Consider the following 20,342-nt stretch of genomic DNA (forward strand, 5'->3'; position numbering starts at 1 on the left):
TCTATTTACGTGTCTTGTTTGAGTCATAAAGTAAACAGGAAAAAAAAAATCTTCTCTCTTTGTTTCTTTACAGTATCATTTGTGAGAAACATTACATGCAGAAATGTAACATACATTTATTGCATTAAAAAATACAAAACATTTCCCAGTGTGGTCCCTTACAGCAGCAGGTTGTGTACAAAGGGAACTAACTCTGTTTTAGAAGTGTTCATGTTGATCCTTTTGAATCTCAAGTATCAGAGTGGTGTGGATCGATGACACTGTGTCTGAGTAGGAGAAATGCACATTTCGAGAAGTTAACGGATGATAGTTTTTGGGTAAACTGTTCCAGATTTTCTGAATCCAACGCAGCTCCTTTTCACAGTAAAAGACTGCCCAGGGCCCACACGTAAATAGACACAACTCATTCCTTTGTAAGTTAAAGTCGACAAGCTTGAAAGTCTCACACTCAAAAATAACTTGTCCTTTATGTCCGAGTGACCTCAGGGGTGAGACCCGCAACGCCCCAAGGCTCAACTAAAAACATTTCACTTTCATCTTTTCTTTCCGCTGGTGAAAGTGCTGACGTTCACCTTTTCACTTGGTGAACCGGACCCCGAAGGCTCAGGTTAGAGAGTCGGGTTGCTGTGGGCTGATTTCCACGGGTTCCAGTTTATCCGAGAGTACACACAGAATGTTGTCAAACTTCTCGTAGCGCTCCTCTCTGTCGGCCGCTGCCCCCGCCTGCCCCCAGAACATACGCAGGGCGAACTCTGTCCGGAAAGCCTCCAGCAGCTCGGGGACCGGCTCCCAGCTTCCTGCTGAAGCAATGTGACGGACATCGGATCAGATACAAAGAATTAGGTCATTTCACATCAACGTCACAACGCACGTACTTTGTAGCGAAGAGCGAACACACTCGCTCCGGCAGGAAGTACGAACAGGCCTCATGTAAGAACCGCTCAGACAAACAGATTTGTTCTTGAGAGACATTATGAATTATTTAAGAGAATTTGTTGCCGTCACCAATTTTCTCATACTTTTGAATTTTCTCTTCAGTACAAACAAAAGTGGTCCAGACCTGTCGCACAAGTCATGTACAGAATACTAGTACACTACACTAGTTTATATTTAATTAGGATTTCTGTATCAAATTAATTCAGATTAAGGCATCATACTATAATTAAATAACTGAATGCTATGAAATAACTACATTTAACTCAAATCAAGTCATGCAAAATAAATATTCTGTTCATCGTCTGAGGTTTGCCAATTTGAGGTTTGCAATCTTACTAGATTTTAGTATTTAATTTGCATATTTTTGCATGGTAATTCATATTCATATTTAATTGTTAGGAAATTCATCTTTTTAACTTGCCTAAAGAGCAGAACAGTTCCCCTCATACAGCAATTTAGAGTTGTTATTTATGCTAATTATCAAATCCCAATACTGGAACTCACTCCTCAATAACCGGTTACATTCATCAGGTTAAAACAAGATATTTATGACAAGTTGGGCAATTAAGAGAGAATCGGTGAAGCTGACATTTGTGCAAACCAACCTCACAGAAAAAAGCAAAGATTTAGGATAAGAATAGAGTAATGTTGTGAGGCCCGTTTGTCTGTAAACCGTCTACAAAAAGAGAAGACATTACTGCATTACTGTGTACCTGTGAGCAGAGACTGTGCGTGCTGCTGGTAATCTTGCGCATGCAGCGCGGCACTGCGAGCCGACTGGAGGACATCGTAGAGGAGCTGACAGCCTCGCTCGCTGTTCTCCACCGGGTCGTCACCCTCCATCGCCATCAGCAGAGGAACCAGGTGGGGCACGGCGATGGGACCCTGGACTACAGAGTCTACAGCAAAACATAGAAGCACATAAGACTCCACGCAGTACATGTGCTACTTAAAAAGTGGGTGACAGTGCTGTGAATACAGCACTGAATTTTATCCATCAAAAGTATTTTTATAGGTATTGTGGAGTAAAGTTGTACGAAGCATTTAGTGGCTCCAGAGGGAGCAGCACGAAGGCTGATCAATTGTATAAAAGTGATGAGAGGAGATCAATTTCATTCGTGGAAACTCTCAATCGAGCAATTTGAAAATTGGACACAAACAAAGTGACTGCAGCTCCTTTCAGTTGTTCTGTAGTGCGTCTATGTCTCAAACAGCAGCACTCACCGTCTCCATCGTTCAGCAAGTTCATGAAGGGTTTCAGTTTCTTCTCAAATAAAACTGCTGACTCTGTGTGGTTCCTTCTAAGTGCTCGCCACGTCATCTCCAGTCGCATTATCTGCATGCACAAATATACATGTTATAACACTTTATGACATACTATAGGATGACATTTATTATGAAATGCTATAAACTTTTAATGACATTTTTGTGCATACTATACTGTGACTATTTTATTGGATTTTCTATGGTATACTATGCTATGACATTTTGTACAACATACTATATTATGACTTTTTTACTTCATGTCTTATGACATTCTATACCATGACATTTTAATGATAGGACTTTTTAATGGCACTCTATACTATAACTGTTTATAAACAAAATGTATACAACATAGGCTTACTATACTAAGAAAACTATGCCATATAAAATGCATTGAAAAAACTCAATGCATGTTATAAAAAAGTAAATTTCTTTTTTGTGACATTTTGCATGGCACACTATCATATGACATTTTTATTGCATTTTCACATATTACACAAGACTTTTTATGACATTTTTCATTGCATACTATACTGACCTTTTATGATATAGTATACTATGCCTTTTAAAAGCATATTGCATACTACGACTTTTAATATAATATTTTATGACGTACTATAGAATGACTTCATGACAGTTCTCATGGCCTACTATATTATGACGTTTCTATGACATACATATGTCACTCGTTTGATTTGACGGGATTGTTGCCTTGTTATCACAGTGAATAACCGAGCATGTTACCTGAGGCATCTCTAGAGCCTTCATCACAGCGGAGAAGGAGTAGAGGTTGTGGGCGCAGTCTTTCAGGGCCTGAGCCAACAAGATAAATTTATGTAAAGCGTTTGCCCTTTGGCTCACAGTCCCCGTGCAGCCTAGGATGTCCACTGCGACTCCCAGTGCTAGTAGATGATGCCTAAAAAAAAAAAGAATGTATAGATTAGAGGTGTGAGAGGGTAGAAGATTGAAAAAGGACGCAGCTGGGGGAAACGTTTTCCCACTTCCAGCTATCCGGAGTCCACACCAGAACAATGAGGTTAATGGAATTTTGTGATAGCCTAGTCAAAGAATACAAAAATAAAAACGCACTAACATACGTTTTTCGAGATTTATTTTTGTGACACTGAGGCAGGAAAAATATGTCGCTGTCAAACTGATTTTCTAATACTTTTCGGCACCCAAAACAAAAGTCCATTCACATGCATTGTTCATAGTGAAGTCAGCGATCAGAAATACCTTACAAGATATCTGCATGGCTGGATACCACTGTGTGAGGAAATGTGATTTTTGTTGTTGTTGTATGGGTGAATCAACTCTTTGACTGATCTTTGTCAGTTGCTTGTACCTTTCTAACAAATCCTGTCGTAACTGGTGTCCGTGTGGCAAAGTGACGAGCTCCAGCCCTGATCCAACGCCCATAGTCGTCTTCTGCTCATCAGTCACCCCAACAATGCGCGCTACCTGCAACACATTGGTCATGATGAATAATGTGGTAACTGAAGCAATGTGAATCACTCAGAATAGTGAAGTATTAGCCTGCTATTTGCATTTGATAATGTGTTACCTTTGTTTTGCATTTATCAGGAGTGCAAACACAAAAGATGAAACGTATATGGATTCTGACGTGAGACGATTGCGAGCTACCTGGCAGTCGACACTGAGCAAGTGTAGAGCTGTAGCGTCGGCCTTCGAGCGGTTGAAGAGCTCTTTGAGCGTCAGAATGACGCCGGGATCAAGAGGTCGGTTGTTCTCCGGCAAGAGAAGCGACTCAAACTGATCCAACTGGAAACACGAGACCGACTCCACCTGTGATGGAGTAAGATGGATACTACAACGTCAGTACACAGCAGACCCTTTGTGGTGTGCAATGATCAAGTTATTTCACAGTTAGGAGTTGTACATGTACTAAAAAAACTGTGTATAGCACTATTGAAATTGAAAAATAAAAAAAATATATATATATATTTATTTAAATGTAGTCATTTATTATATATTATAAGGAAATAAATTCAGACACATGCAGTGTTTACATAGTTCGTGATTAAGAAGCTAATACTGGAAACTATAAACCGTATATCATTTATACAAACATGTGGCTTCTCAAAATGCCAGTCTTCCACTTCCTCTGCCCTCTTCTTCTGCGGCAGCAACGGCGGCAGCTGTGATGACGCTTCGCTCTTCTGTGCCTCCAGAAAGCCAAAGGAAGTCTCTGTGAGGCGGGCGCGGCTCTGCCACTTCTCCTCTGCACGCAGTCGGTCCACGTGACCTTTCTGCCGGACCTGGACGCAGCAGCAAGAGGACATAAACTCTCCATGCAGGATTTTACAGACTCTGCCTTGTAAGGACACATTTCCCTGAACAGAAGGAGAGAGGACATATAAAAACATGACCCGCAGTGGTTTGTGGTGACTTCTTTACCTGGATGACCAGCTCATCGTAGAAAGAGGAGGGGTCAACGTCCCGGTCAGTGGGTGGGGGAGGGATGCTATTGGCAAACACTGTAGAGATCCTGAGAGGTTTGGGAGGAGCTCTGGGGTGCAGCTGTCCGTCTGAACCTCGCAAAGTTACACCACCACCTGCAGGGACGGAGGACGGAGTTATGCGTCTGTGTCATTGGCCGTCTCCATATTTAGGAGAGCTATGGTACTTAAACGTTTATGCTGCTGACTCACACACACACAAGTTCCAGAAAGGTTCAAGTGAAATAGTCAGAATACACAACAGGATGTTGTTACCACCGTCCTGTGTGAAGCTTCTGACCTGTAACTAGTCCCTTCTGTACCAAGCACCGAGATCATAACCAGGACCTTAGAAATACTGAGATTTTAAGTGAAAGTCATAAAACACCTCCACCCCTTAAAAAAAAGGAAGTCTCTAATTTTTTGTTTTATTATAAGCATTTCATATAATTAGCTGTTCAATTATATTATATATATAAAATGGAATGGAATTCTTCTTTCAAGGAAATGACTCTTGACTACCCTTGAATTAGTATCAGACCCTTAAAATTAAGTGTTTCATTTCCCAAGCTCTAAATTCTGTTCAAAGTGCCTCTCCACACGAGAGTTGGGTCCTAAAATAATATCAATTGTAGAATGAAAACTTACTTCAGGTTGCTAAAAACCCACCCATTGTGTGTATTATGGCAGAGTCAGACACAAATTGTGGCTGTGCAACAACTATCTGCTGTTTTTTTCTTTCATCGGACCATAAACAAAAGTATGTACGCTTGTCACCTGGATGGGAGGGGCGTGTGTGTCGCGGTCGAGGGCTCAGCAGGGGTTCACTGCCTGTGCGAAACACTGGGGAGATGGGGGCGGGGTCAGTGTCCTTCGAAGGAGTGTTCTGTGGAACGCCTGAATGAGGAAGAGTGACAGCGGAAGGTGAAAGATAAACAAGACGGTGTCGCAGAATCCTGTTTCTTCTTTGTGTTCCGATGATGGTTTCGCTTCACGCTTTTACACCTCCTCAAATCAATTCTGGAAAGACAATACAGGCCAACCAGTCAGGACAGCAGGCTGACCACAAATGCCCACTGGATACGTTTCAGGTACACAAAATTCTTTTTGAGGTCTTCAGCAGCCACATATCTAAAAGTTGTTCCCCTGATGTTTGTGTTTTACAAGCATACTGAACACAACTTAGCAGCTTGTTTCAAAAATGGACCTGGTGCGTAAATATACAAGTTTGGAAAGAAGAGCTCCACATGAGCCACTAGCAAGACGCTCTGCTGCATGACAGTACAGTGGCTGGAATGACAAGCGGATGGTCTCCGGCGGCTGCGACAGAGCTGCATCCAGTGGCCGTTACGGATTAGCGGTGACAGACACACGTATGTTTAACGTACCAGTTCGTAGGTTGCCGTCAGACTGTGCAGACTGAAGAAACGGTCTGCGTCCGACGTTCTCCAAGTTCGCAGGCTGACTTCCACTCCTGCCACGCATAAAATAAAGTTCTTGAGAAGTTTTATTTGAATTTGTGAATGTGCAATTTGTTTCATCACTATACATGTGTATGTGGACTGGACTACATTTCACCAGACTTCCTTCCCACCTTAGCAGTGGATTGATGACGTGCAGTCTGTCGGTGTGTTCAGAACTCAAGCTGCGCCTTTTGTTGGCTTTCCCTGCACCACTGCTGCCACTTGTGGGCTCTCCATGTCGCTCGATGATGACACGCAGAGGAAGGGTCCGTGTGATTGGGTGAAAGATCACAGCGCCAGAGGCCTGGGAGATGGGCAGACGCCCGCCCACATGGAACCGGATCAGAGCGGGAACGCTGTCAAAGCGATCCTCCTCAAACTGGAACAGCTCCCGGGAGTAGCCCTGTCACACAGACAGAATATACCAAGCAGAGCTTTTACCGCAATAGTCCAACAAAAATCCATCTTTTTAGTAACAGATACTCTCCACTCAGAGGCTAGAACGGTGGATATTGTAGCTTGCAGCTTTGCGGAGGTCAGCTCAGACTCATTGTGGTTAACATTGTGACCCTGAGTCACAGAGTTTGTTTTTTAAAAGCATCAAAAAGTCCATTTAAAATGTCTCAAATCCCTCTTACTGAGCATCTGCATGCTCAGTATGCTCCAAACACTCATCACTTACTCAATTAATGGCAAAATATTTCTGCTTGAGTCTTAAAACTATGATGGGCAATGGTGCAACATAGATTATATAGTCATAGTGTATATGTAGTGTGTATTTTGAGAGTGATAGATTGAAACATACTGAACATACAGACCAACGGTGGAGAAGTAGATTATACTCCAGGTGTGATTTGAGAAGTTAAGATGGACATTTTAATATTTTCTATTTGTACCGACATCCATTGGAGTCCTTTATTGTAAACAATGGGAATCAAAGCTGACTGCAGCTGCCAAGCTACAAACTTTTCAGAACAACGTACAGGAGTTGGGTGTTTGATAAACAATAGATTGTATTTTGGTTTGAGGATTTGCACATAAAATCTATTTAAAACATATCTTCTTTAAATATTAAATAGTTTTTGGTTATTTTTTTAGATTATTTGAAGAGTTGTTTCGTCTAAAAAAATGTAGGGAGGGGAAAGAGCCAATTGTGAATTCCCGAGATCAAGGTGACATCTTCAAATCGCTTGTTTTGTCGACCAACACTCAAAAACCAGTGATATGAAATGCAGAAAATCCTCACATTAAAGAAGCTGAGACCAGTGAAAAGTTGGCACCGTATCTACATAAATAATTTGAACAGTGAATCTATTATTCCCCACTAGCAGCACATGAAGAAGCATAACTTGGACATACCTTCTTGGGACGAAGGATCACTCGTATAATCTTAAAGTGCATGGGCCCGTCCTTCCAAAAGCAGCTCAAAACGTAGTCGCCGGGGGAAGAGCTCGAGTCTCGGACCAGGAAGTCTCCGTCCCTCTCAAACAAAGACTCTGCAGCCTGGAGACAAGTCAGCAGGTTAAGTTGATCAACACCTTCATGAAGGAAGCATTAGGCTTCTATTCCTTCAGTTTGTGTGTGTAGAAATGTGCTGTTTAAGTGCAAACACAGCGAGAACAGTGTGGTCCTTTGAGCACCTCTCGGCTCAGCGGCCCGTGGAACCATGCATGGCTCGTCGGGTCATCGGTGCTGAGCTTCAGCTCCTCCTCCAGCTCCTTCTTTAACGACTCCATGTCTCTCCGACCACCAAACACCTGCAAGGCACGAAGCAGAGACCATAATACGCAGAGTTACTCTGCATGTTTTCAGAGATGGCAGCTACAGAGGGCTAGTGAGAGACGGAGAAGCCGTGTGCTTAACCTCTTACCTTCAGCTGGCTGAAGTATGCGCTGACGCTCCTCCTCTTGCTGGAAAACAAGAGAGAAGAGATGATTTTCGAGCTACTAAACTCAACAATAGGGAGTCACCGATAACGGAGCAATGTTTTTCCTTTTATACATGAATAGTACAAGGATGGAAGGCCACTGCCAAGGTCTGGATCCGTCATTAACACCACAAAAAAAAAAAAAAACTAAGGGCCTTTTAATAGCGGGCCTCTTCTTCCTCCTTCCTTCCTCCCCAAGTTTCCACCTTCCTGTTTCTGTAAACACGAGGCTAACAGATGAACAGCTCAGAGAAGTCACAGCAGGACCGCTCAACAAGATAACCCTCAGCCATCACATGAGCTATTAGCCATTCTAGCAGATCTACATCTACGTCTGCCTCTCGCTGTGTTTTAACACGGGTTAACAATGTGGAACTAATCGTGTGTTCAGGGATTGCTGGAGGGCTGTGCACAAACAGTGGTGTGACATTTACTTGTTTACCCTGCTGTGACCCTGAATACAACTAATAAATACACAACATCCGCTGAAGCACAACACAAACACACACTTTGATACTTCTAATTACACTGATTTGCCAATTTCTTTAGGTACAAAAACTACTTCGGTCAAATACAACAGTTCTGCAATAAATCCTACATTCATGGGGAATATCATATTTAGCTTTGGTTAAAACTGTTTCAGAATGGTGTTGATTCAACATCATGGTCATTTTGGAGGCCATGTAACTTGTGATGCTGTAAAAATAAACCCCATAAACTCATCCTCCTCCTTTACAAATCCAGCCATAACAGGCCGCCTGTTATCACACAGAGAGAGTCATACCAACATTTTAGAAATACTGAGGTTATGAGCCCCCCAGACACCAAAACAAAAGTCTAAATAAGTTAAATTTGCATTTTATTTATTAATTCATTTATTGAATTTAATGGTGAACTATATTTTCAGCAAGATTTAGAGCTGTGCTTCAAAGGTTATCTGGATATCAATGGCCTATAAACTAGTTGTGTTTAAGTTTATAGGCTTAAGACTTACCATCCTATATTCAAACATAAATGATTCAATGTTGATTCAAAGCCCTCTCAATGATACCAGACATACATTAATAGTGGAGAAATACTGAATCTTTGATCCCATTAAGTGTAAAACAAAAGGAATGACTCTACATGCCCACCACATGTAAGTTTTTAACTGTAGAATGTTAAGTCCCCCAAGGTTGTTAAAACCTCCATACACACACACAACAACATTACCTTGGTGTCCTCCATAGTACTGTAGCTACAGTTATGCTAAAAACCCCAAGGCTGTGTCTATATATTGCTTGTTTTGTCTGACTAACAAACCCAAATATATTCAGTTTAATATCACATAAGATTAAAAAAAAGCAAATTCTGAAAAGAAAACTGATGTTATCAAATGAGTTGCTAATTAATTAAGTGTTGATTGACTAATCGAGTGATTAGCTCGACTCTACACTACTATTCTGCGCTTGTACTGTGTCATGTAAAGTGTCAGAGGATCAGGAAAAACACTGTAAATAAAATGTAGTATTATAATTAAATTCATGGCAAGATTTTAAAAAATCAAAACACCACCACAAACTTAAAAATCCAGAACAGCACCTCTTTAAAACATTTTAAACCAAAACTCAACATTATTACCTTCATAAAAAAAAGTAGCATTTATTTAAGGTCTACAACTGTTCTAGCTGCATGTTCACAATTTAATAAGCCACATCACTGCCAGACACACACACACACAGATATATGAAAACACACACATTCAGATAAATCACAGCCGTGAGATTTGTTACGAGGAAAGAGAGCGTGCAACATCCTGTCTGAGGGGCGTTGGTCCGGGGCAGCACAACAGAAACACCTGAGCAATGTGCTGCAGAGACAAATAACCTGACACCACAGGTATGGTTCAAACTATTTCATTAAGCTTCAACAGACAAATGGTATAACTCTGTATAATCTGTAAACGCTAATAGCAAACTATAATCTAATTATTACATTCAACTGGGTTCGTTTGCTTCTCTTATGAGTCAAGATTGTGCAACAGGTAGTTGACTCTACTGCTACAGGTAAGAAGAAGAAACGACATACTGACGACTTTTTCTCTCTATTAAAGACTAAAAAGTGAGGATTTTAACAGCTTTTTATGTCAGAACTCGGTCATAAGTGTTCGTAAAGTCATTTACTGCACACCGAAAGTTAAATTAACGGTCAAGAACTGTATCGAAAGTCTCGCGTTAATTAGCGTTAAGATAAAGTCAACAGTCGTTCAAAAACGCTTTGTATGAACAGCCGTCGGTCCTACCTCTCGGTCCTCTTCACAGCTCGCCCGACCCGGACATGCTTTTAACGATTTGTGGTCCAAATTATCACCGCCAAACAACAGCTGTAGCTGGAGTTGCAACATTCAAGTCGTCTCCCCGTCGGTCCCTCCCAGCTGCTCCCCTCCCTTCTCCTCTTCTTCGCCCTCCTCCCCTGCGCAGTTTTCAGACGAGTTCCCACAAGTTCCCCCCCCCTCTCTCTCTCTCTCTCGCACTCTCTCTCTTCCCCTCGCCCCCCGGGCCCCGGTGCTGGAACACGGCTATCTGCCTGGCATTCCTCGGATACCGACACAAACAGCCGAGCTAACGCATCACCTGTCTGCAGACAGGTAGCTGTACGGAGTGTACCCATGAATCCCACATTCTCAGGTCAGAAACAACACTTACTAGCAGCCACACCAATTATTACCGTTTCATATTTAAATTAGCATTATATATGAATCTGTTGTGCGGTTAGGTGTGTTTAGCTGTGTGTGTGTTTGTTTACACCTGGTTTTGAACGTTTCTCAGCCAATAAGAGACTGCCCTGAGGACCGGAACTAACTACGTCACTGAGCCCTACATGTTTGGTTTACAGCCTTTTAGTATTCAGCACTTTATGTCTGGTGAGCAGAGATGTGCCTGAACTTGACAGCCAGCCTCCATTTATACACTTAAAGTACTCTTTAGTTGTATAACTCAATTATGTATGAAAGATAACTTTTAAAACTAAATTAAAGGGCTAGTTCACACAAATGACAAAAACATACAGCATTGTTTCACCTCTTATATTATCTAGCCATGAAGATGATTTGGGTTTTATGTGCAGTGTAGAAGTACAGGTCTGGGGCCCTAACCAGAGCTTCTATATGAACATTTCTTGCTGGATCAGTTCATACCAAAGTAGGGAAGTCCTGATGATGTTATCAACATGTTTGGCCACTGGGATGCGCAACTTTGAGAAAATATAACTTGTTGTATCTATATCCTAGAGCTGAAAAAAAAATGTTTTATTAAATGCTCGACGATATAGAACCTTAGATCTTCTCCTTTACGCACCTGTCGACCTACAGACGTGCACAAGTTCTGCTTATTAAATGTTCGACAGAAAAATAAATTGCCAAATGTCATTTCAAGCAGAAATGCACATAGTACCTCGTCTCAAGCATCTACATTCTGAGGATTTGTTGTCTTGCTAAACTAATACCTGTAGGTTTTGCTGTTTGGTCAGACAAAAGAAACCGTTTCTGGGAGTTGCTGTACATTTTCAGTGCTTTCAGGACCACAAACTGAATTCCAATCACTCCCATTTTATTGTAGTGGCAGCAGAAATCTCAGGTTTGGATATCTCCAAACCTTAACACATAAAACCCAAACTATCTGCGTGGTTGAACAGCACCAGGGAGAGAGTGAAAGGGAACATGTCTTTCTGTAATTTAGGTGAACTGGCCCTTTACTGCTGAGAGACAGCCTGCAATAAACCTTTTTAAGGGCGACTTCAAGATTAACAACTTCCAAACACACACACACCGGCCTTTGTCACTCAGTCCTTGACCGCTCACTGGGGAGCAAAGTGTGACCAAAATATCAAAGTCCCAAGGTGTGTCGTTTACTGTGTTAGTCATCAGAAAGCAGCTGTTCTGTAATGTAAATATCATGATTATTGTATATCCTTGAAGGCATTTCATTCATATTGTCAAGTGAGTACACTTTCAACTTACAAACTCTGACATTTTATGAGGCACTAGTTGATTATTAGCCGAACCTGGAGAAAGTGGGTCGCTTGCACACACACACACACACGCGCACAGCACCCATTGTGGGTCATCTTACCTGCGTTTGCCGTCCTGACAGCGCTCTGCCTCGCTGATAGCGTTGTCCTCGTTCAGGGGGCGGAGCTGGGTGCAGGAGGCGGAGAGGCGGTGTTTCTTATCAGCGCGTTGGAGGCGGGGCAGCACACTCTGACGAAACAGGTCCTTCTTCGGCTTCACCTGCCGGAAAATGGTTGAGACCCAAACAGTGTTTCGTGCTTGCATTGTTTTATTTCTGTTTTGTGACGCTAGAGCGCCGACTTAGTGGTCTCACCAGATCCATAGACGATCCCAGGGAGTACTTTCGGCTCACCCTGCGCTCCACTTGCACACCTGAGAGGACAAATGGACATTTTAAAGGAATACTTTGACGTTTTGGAAAATATGCATGTTTGCCCTCCTGCAAATCCATACCACTCGTATGTTGGTCCGTTAGATATGAAGCTGAAACCAGAGAGATGTAACATGTTAATTAATGAACTTTAGTCACCATTAGCCAGATATTTCCACCTGTTTCTAGTCACAAAGCTAATAAGCATGTTTCCCAAAATGTTGAACTATTCCTTTAATTGGTGTGCATATGTGAAAAACGCCTATACACAACATTATATGATATTTTCATTCATTCAGGCCTTACTCTCTAGATTTTCACATTTAACTTCTTCAACTTCTTTGAATCACATTAAGCAAGAACAAGACAGTAAACATCTAAAATACATGTTAGTAAAACATTTTGACTTAATAAACAGGCGTGTACAAAGTGCCAGCGCTAAGCATTAATGATGTCAACAACTACTGCTCTATTATACTTTTCCATTATCGATATGGCTGGGTATCTAACTTTAAACCTTTTTAAGTAACCGACCTAAATGACAGAGTATCTGACTGTGTTAAAGCTGAAAGCTGGTATTAAATGTCTGGTCGGTTTCATTAATTTGTTTACTTCTTAGTTGTCTTCTCCATAGTTGTATTTTTAAACAAAAATTGCCAATTTTAGACTATTTAATTTAAAGCAGTATAAATCAAAGTCTTTGAAATTGCCACTTTAAGCAAAACTGTTTTTTTAGGACGCCTGTGTTGCATTAGCATTTAGGCTGTACTTTGGCACTGTGATGCTTTGAGCTAAATGCTAACATCAGTATGCTAGCATGCCAACGATTGCAGTGCTATCAATGTTAATCAGGTCTAATGGGCACCATCTTAGTTTGCTAATTAGCACTAAACACAAAGTACAGCTGAGACTGATGGGAATGACATGTTGTTGTTTGTTTTGTAGGTCTTTAGTCATAAACAAGGGACCTGAATGTCATGGATATAATAATAATAATATGGATAATGTCCCAACGATACCCAGGCCGGGATGATAACAATTGTCAGAAACTTTTTATTTTTTTAACTTTTAGTCACTTTGTAGGGCTAAGATGCAATACAATGCAATATGTTTCCACTTGATAAACCGTTAATTAGAACATTTTCACAAAGATTTGAACATTGAATCATCGGCCAGTGAGTGTCACCAGAGTGCGGCTCCAGTCTCTGCCGGTGTCTTGAAAGTTGATTGAGGATGGTCTCCCTGTGTGTTGCATCCTCGACCCCTGATTCCTTCAGCTCTCCGTCCGTTACACTCAGCAAACCCTGGAGAGAAACACAAGAGGGGAGAGTGAGAAAGCAATAAGGAGAAATTGAGGGTTATGAAGATTGAAGCGGAGCAGAGATATCGACGAGCGCGTACAGATGCATTTCACACATTCACGTACCTCCAGACCATAATATTCTCTCTCTAGTGCCTTGATGTACTGGGGCAGGCCGATTTGTTTCAGCCACCAGGCGATGGAGCGATTATTCATGTCTGAACAGCAGAAGCAGGAGAAGATACTGGTTACATACCAGCACACATGCACACACACACATGCTTGTACATGTTTTTTTCTGCAGACGTTTCTGAGTAAAGTACTAATGAAAGAGTAAAGTGATATCGGCTTACTGTAAGAATCAGCCAACCAGACAAATAAGCAGAGAGCGCTTGTGTTGTTTGCCTTGCAGCAGCTACAGTATGTAACACCTACCTGTTTGCAGGGTCCACCGAGGCCCTCTGGGATATTACTCCTCTCTTTCTCCTTCTAATATTTCTGTCTCATAATGCGTCTTTCTCGTCCTACATTACCTCGGGTTTCCTTCCTCCTTTGCAGCTGTTCTCATCTGAGTTGTACTGTCTCCCACCTTGTCTTTGTGGTACCAGTGGGAGCCCGCTCCCCCTCAAACCTGCAGGGTCTCTAAAAAAAGGCCAATCAAATCGTGCAGCGGGCACACTGTGCCCCACAGACAACAGCAAATCACAGCGCAGGAATTAGCATGATTTCTCAGAAGGTGGAGATGGCAGGTTGAGGCCTGTCACAAGAGAGAGAGAGAGAGAGAGAGAGAGTTTAGAAAAACAAGAATGGGGGATATGTAAATGTGAGACTGTTAGGCGACATGTCAAGTCAAAGTTCGGCATGCATGCACTGTGGTCTGTCTGGAAAGCTGTCTGTCCAGGCAGTATGTTAGGAGATGCAGTACCTGCAGAAAAAAAGGTGATGTGAACAAGGCTGACATCTAGTGTTGATAAAAAAAGTGACACAGAATTTACTCTCTATGAGGATTACCACTCAGACTAAGTTAAATTGGTTTGCATTTTCTGTGACTGATGACAAACTGGTAGCATTGTATTTGAAAGACGCAGGTGTTTACGAGGCACGGAGTGTAACAAAAGATGCCATGGAGCATTATGGGTAATGTAGGATCAAGTATTTTTAGGAGCTTGATGGATTCTATGCTCTAAAATGTGGATATCTCAGCCTCTACTGCTTCCATTTTTACTATTTCTTGTTTATCTATCTCTCACAGGTCCCACAACTTTATAGATGTATACAGGCTACAAGACTTAAATCCTTGGAAGGCCCCTTTAACCCTGAGAGACCCACATTGTGGGGTTTGTTTTGGGGGGGTGGGGGGCGTAAGAGGGAACAGGGGATCCTTAGGGGGAGATAGCAGGTCTGTCAACTCAAAGCTGGGAACATGAAAATTGATTTGAAATAATAAACAATAACACAATTCCCCCCCCCTTCAAACATAAGTATGTTCTATTTTTATTACTCCTTATTCCTGAAATGATGATGTCTTTTGGGAGGTGGACGGGAAGTGAAAAGGTTTGTGTCATATGAGTTATACAGCAATAAATGGATTTTATTCTCCACCCCTCAAGCATGCCCATAAAAGCTACCATTCCCTCTTGATCGTGTCTCTTATATAGAGTTTGAAATGTTATGCTTCAGTGGAGGAATATCAGCACACCCTTTCCTCTGTTACGTTTGACTGCAGAAAAGGCTGCAACTTAAAAATAGTAATTTTGTACTCCATCGATATCTTGTGCTTTTAAAATAGCAACATCTATTTTCTATTTGTGAGAAATATCTAGACAATTTGTTAGTTTGGTTGAATCCATTATGCTCTGAACATTTAAAGGTAAAACTGCTAAATCCGCCTTACAGATGGGTCAATAAAATACTTACAGTTTCAAGAGTAAAAGTACTCATAATGCACAAAAATCAAAGAGTTTATGTTCTAGCTGTTCGTCAGGTAGATAACTGTAAGTTTGCTACATACTGTTGGGAACTTAATCCTTAAGAATGAGTATCTTTAAATTGATCATATGTTTTTGCATGGAAAACCTGAAAAGTAACATTTAAAATGATGTAGGATTAAAAAGTACAATATTTCTCTCAATTGTAGTGTAGTCGACATACAAAGTAGCATATAATGGAGATGGTACAAATACCTCAAAATTGTATTTGAGCAAATATGCTGTGTTGTACATCAGAACTTGACTGCTTGAATTGCTGATAGCACTATTTTACACATATTTTGATCCAGTGAAACTTTTTTATTTCAGATGTTTCATGTGAGGGAGTTTTTATTGTTAAGATTCTCAGCTGTGAATTCAATCAAACATCAAATCTTTTATTATTGTGCAATTCTTAAAAACCTTTAGCGACATAAAAATAGATCTTTGTGAAGAAACTTTCAACTTGATGCCTTTCAATTGTGCATATGACCTCCACAAACTTACATAACAAATTGCATATGCATCAAATGAGGTAATTTTACCACATTAGAAGTTTGTTCGGAGGGTTGTCTAAATAATGTGGTTGCCCTCGCAACACAATTTTCTTTTGATAAACTCTGTAATGCACATGCACAAATACACACCCATTCCTATTCTATCTGATTTCTTGGTACACAAAGAATACGGCCCATTTCACACTTTGCTTTTATCAACTTGTACCACTCGGCAGCAGCAGCAGCAGCAGCAGCAGCTTTGTGTGTATGCATGTGTGTGAATGTGAGGGTGCGTCAGAGGAAAAAGGAAGTTGCGGGATGATGTTAAAAGTCTTCGACACTGTGCAGCTCTGCAGAACACCCACCACGGAAGAGAGGCAGAACGAGAGCGCTGAAAGTCAGACAATGAGAGAATGAAAGGAGGAGAACACCGTGAGAGAAGACAGAGAACTGCCAGCAGAAACTGAAGGTGAGAGCTGATTGTAATAGTGATCCCACACTGATATGCAGTTAGAAAATGATTACGTTTTCTAATGGAGTTGTTTCTTTTTTTGTTATTCTACTGAGTTTCAAGAGGGCCGCTTCAATATTTCACTCAAGGGACCGAGTGAGAGCGACTGCTCAGTGTTCGCTGGAGGCCAATTGATTTGCTACTAATTTGGTCTCCGACTGAATGAATACATCATCAATAATTTCCATATCCAGGTTCCAGTTTACTGAGCACAATGGGAGAAGTTAAACTGTCACAAAATTCTATTTGTGTAATGCAGGAGCAAACATCACACTTCAAGAGTATTGTGTGTGTGCAAATTCTGACAGTGAATACATTCAGCGTGAACTCTACAAATGGCTTCTTGTGAAGCTAACTCATCTCTGATTGTCGGGAGAGATTTAACTTGATCTGACTGACTACTGGATGTTGTACAGAGGGATAGTGATCAGTGGTTACTGAAATGTTGTGCCTGTGACAATGTATCTGGCGTGTCAATCGATCGATCTATCCCTCAGAAAAACAAAGATGGAGTTGTGGCGGCAGTGTGCGATGTGGTTGATTGACTGTCGAGTTCTTCCTGAGAACCACCGGGTCACATTTGAGGGCGCCCAGGTAAATCAGCTGTGCCACATTGAGTACACACACTTGCACGTGAACACACATCCTGTCTTGGTTCCTCAAGTCTGATTTTTGCCTCTGTGTGTGCTGTGCCAGGTGTGTGACCTGGCTCAGGTGCTGAGAGATGGCGTGCTGCTCTGCCAGTTACTCAACAACCTGCTGCCTCAGGCCGTCAACCTGAGAGAGATCAACCTGCGCCCACAGATGTCCCAGGTAGCACACACACACACACACACACACACACACACACACACACACACACACACACACACACACAAACAAATCTTTTCCTGATCCATTTCCATAGGCCATTTCCATAGCGACCAGGAGGCCGCACTGAAACTCCAAGGCGTCCGATAGGAAAATACTGTGATCTATATCTGTTCCCATCAGGGGAGTGTAGAGGTGTAGAGATTGAGGAGGGGATGATGATGAAGAACTGAAAAAGAGAAACAGCTAGGCAGTACTCTGAGAGGTCAAAATCTATATTATTAAACTTTAAAAGTCTTGTTTTCTAAAAGAATTATTAGCTGTTATATCTGAACAGGTTCTTGAAACTTTCTGTAGCCTGGAAAGTTCTCTCCACCAAGAAACAACCCGACACTAAAAGGCTAATTGTCAGATTTTATTTTTTATTGTATAAACAAGATATATGTTGATTGAGCTTTGGAAAACCTAGCTCGCTGTTTCCCCCTGTTCCCAGTCGTTATGCTAAGCTAAGCTTATCTTGTTGAACAGATCAAACAAAGATATATGTTGATTGAGCTTTGGAAAACCTAGCTAGCTGTTTCCCCCTGTTCCCAGTCGTTATGCTAAGCTAAGCTTATCTTGTTAATCAGATCAAACAAAGATATATGTTGATTGAGTTCTGGAGGTGCTGGTGGGCAGATTATGTTTGAACAGAACTAAGCTAGCTCTTTCCCCCTGTTCCCAGTCTTTAAGCTAAGCTAAGCTAACCGGCTGCTGGCTACAGCATATTTACCCTACAGACTTGAGAGTGGCATCAATCTTAAAACTTGGATCATGGACTGTCTTTTATGAAAACCTGTTGTCAGGTTTTTGAGACATCATTTTAACTAATAAACAAGCACTCGACCTCAGAAGAGAGGATTCAAAATCAGGCTGTGAGCAAAATATGAGACAAAGACGTGTGAAAGACAGGCTGTCACAGGATTGGCCTAAATGTCCTGAGGGAAGTCCATGATCGTATATGATAGGACTCACCGTGATGTCTTAAGTGAGTGTGTGTGTGTGTGTGTGTCTGTGTGTGCAGGGGTTAATGTGCTTCTACACGTGCATGTGAAACTCTGGGAAATCCTATGAGGTCAAGAGTGGTTAAGAAACATCCAATGATTAACGGAAGACGGGAGTCCACTCTGACGTGTACACACATGCACACACACACACACCTGATGAGGTTACACAAGCAGAGGATTTTCCCTGTGCTCTTGCAACACTACGCTGTGGTGCAGGGATGTGCCCCCGTGTGCGCTCTCGACAGAGAGATTCGATGTGTGCAGCAGTATCAGTTAGAACTCAGCGTTTCCCCTTTTCTCAAATTAGAGTTCCGCATTTCCCACTGCTGAACAGACAGAGACGCAGAAGTGAGCGAGAGAGAGCAGCTGCTTCAGGAAGTTATGTAAAACGATGTATGTCAGACATGGTGGTCAGACAATACTGTGCACTGCGCTCTCTGTGGTTTATTTTGGTTATAAAATAAAAAAGCCCTTCATGCTGCTTCTTTTAGTCTACGACATTTCCTCGTGTTGGTACATTGCTCTTCGTCTTGCTGAGGCCCGTGTGGCTGAGCAGTATTTATGTACGCTTTGTGCAACTGTATTTAGTATGCATGTCACTTAATGTGAGAAAACAATTTGCTCTGCTTTGTTCAACAATATCGATCAAGTCTGTTTGGAATCTGCATGTTTCATGTGATGTGTAACTCTGGTTGTCTTACTGTATGTGCTGTATATATTCCTGCTTCACGTTTATCTTTTATTTGTTTGTAGCGTCACATTATTTGTCTTTTTAAATGTTTAGTCTAATTTGTAGTTGTAGTGTGTGTGTGTGTGCTTACGCTGAATGTTGCCACAGGTAATCCTTTAAAATTGTTGTCAGCCATCAGTTTTTTGTCTTTTTGTCGCTAGCGGTGTACGAAATTTTGCACATACATTCATGTTCCCCAGAGGATGAATCCTACTCACTTTGGTGATCACCTGGCTTTGCATCTAGTGCCACCAGTGGGTCAACATTTTCACTTATCCTGTGAAATATCTCAACATCTACTGGAATGGTTGCCACAAAATTCAGTACAGACATTTATGGTTTTCACGTTATGAATTCTACTGACTTTGGTGAACCTCTGACCTTTTCTCAGCACCATTCAGGTCAAAAATGTAATTTATATAATACTTTAGTTTATGACCAAATCTGCAATATTACTGAAAATGTCAGGCTAATTAGCAATGTTAGAATGGTAACGTGCTGCACGATAAGGGTGAACATGGTAAATATTATACCTGATAAACATATTTGACTGTTATTGTGTTCATGTTAGCATGCTGCTGTTAGCTTTTAGCTTAAGTGAGAAGCTCTAGTAGTGGCTGTGGTCTTGTTCATGACTTGAACTCTTGATAGATTATCAAAATTCTAGTTGATAAATGTTCTGTGGTTCAACTGACCGTTTTAGTAAAAGTAAATATAACATTTGTGTTTGTTTTTAGTTCCTGTGCCTGAAGAACATCCGGACGTTTCTGGGAGTTTGTCAGGAGAAGTTTCATCTCAAAAAGAATGAACTGTTTGAAGCCTTTGACCTGTTTGATGTTCGAGACTTCGCAAAGGTATCACACCACTTCATCTTTCCATATCCATCCACCCGTCCATCCATTACAGTATAGTACAGTAATGTACGAGGGAAACACATTGCGCCCTCTTTCTACTGTCATTACGGTAGAAGTCAGAAGCGTGAACTGAGTCCTAACTCCTCACAGCAGCTTGC

General features: G+C 41.5%; 2 protein-coding genes across 6 annotated transcripts in view; one reads left to right on the top strand and one right to left on the bottom strand.

Moving 5' to 3' along the window:
• Positions 1–128: 128 nt before the first annotated feature.
• On the bottom strand, positions 129–14,371 carry sh2d3a (SH2 domain containing 3A). Of its 4 annotated transcripts, XM_079160150.1 has the most exons (20): positions 14,205–14,370; positions 13,896–13,987; positions 13,656–13,773; positions 12,553–12,582; positions 12,413–12,471; positions 12,161–12,318; positions 7,995–8,034; positions 7,765–7,881; positions 7,484–7,627; positions 6,256–6,527; positions 6,050–6,135; positions 5,439–5,558; positions 4,621–4,778; positions 4,293–4,481; positions 3,847–4,008; positions 3,548–3,663; positions 2,947–3,118; positions 2,161–2,272; positions 1,650–1,835; positions 129–800 (listed from the first exon to the last, which is right to left on the bottom strand). In XM_079160150.1, exons 2-20 carry the CDS (start codon positions 13,983–13,985, stop codon positions 604–606), a joined length of 2,526 nt encoding a protein of 841 aa, XP_079016276.1. In that variant the 5' UTR covers positions 13,986–13,987; positions 14,205–14,370; the 3' UTR covers positions 129–603. The 4 variants fall into 4 exon arrangements, with proteins under 4 accessions (XP_079016276.1, XP_079016275.1, XP_079016273.1 ...); XM_079160149.1 differs by having other exon boundaries at positions 129–797; positions 12,413–12,582; positions 14,205–14,371; XM_079160147.1 differs by having other exon boundaries at positions 12,413–12,582; positions 14,205–14,371.
• Positions 9,880–20,342, top strand: part of vav1 (vav guanine nucleotide exchange factor 1) — a 22,798-nt gene continuing 12,335 nt past the window's right edge. For both annotated transcript variants that reach the window (XM_079160151.1, XM_079160152.1), the window contains exons 1-5: positions 9,880–9,929; positions 16,582–16,702; positions 17,242–17,338; positions 17,441–17,557; positions 20,068–20,184. In XM_079160151.1, the coding sequence (XP_079016277.1) occupies positions 17,252–17,338; positions 17,441–17,557; positions 20,068–20,184 (321 nt within the window). In that variant the 5' untranslated portion in view covers positions 9,880–9,929; positions 16,582–16,702; positions 17,242–17,251. The remainder of the gene's footprint in view (positions 9,930–16,581; positions 16,703–17,241; positions 17,339–17,440; positions 17,558–20,067; positions 20,185–20,342) is intronic.

Source organism: Pholis gunnellus (genome assembly GCF_910591455.1).
Source record: "Pholis gunnellus genome assembly, chromosome: 5".
Classification (NCBI taxonomy): domain Eukaryota; kingdom Metazoa; phylum Chordata; class Actinopteri; order Perciformes; family Pholidae; genus Pholis; species Pholis gunnellus.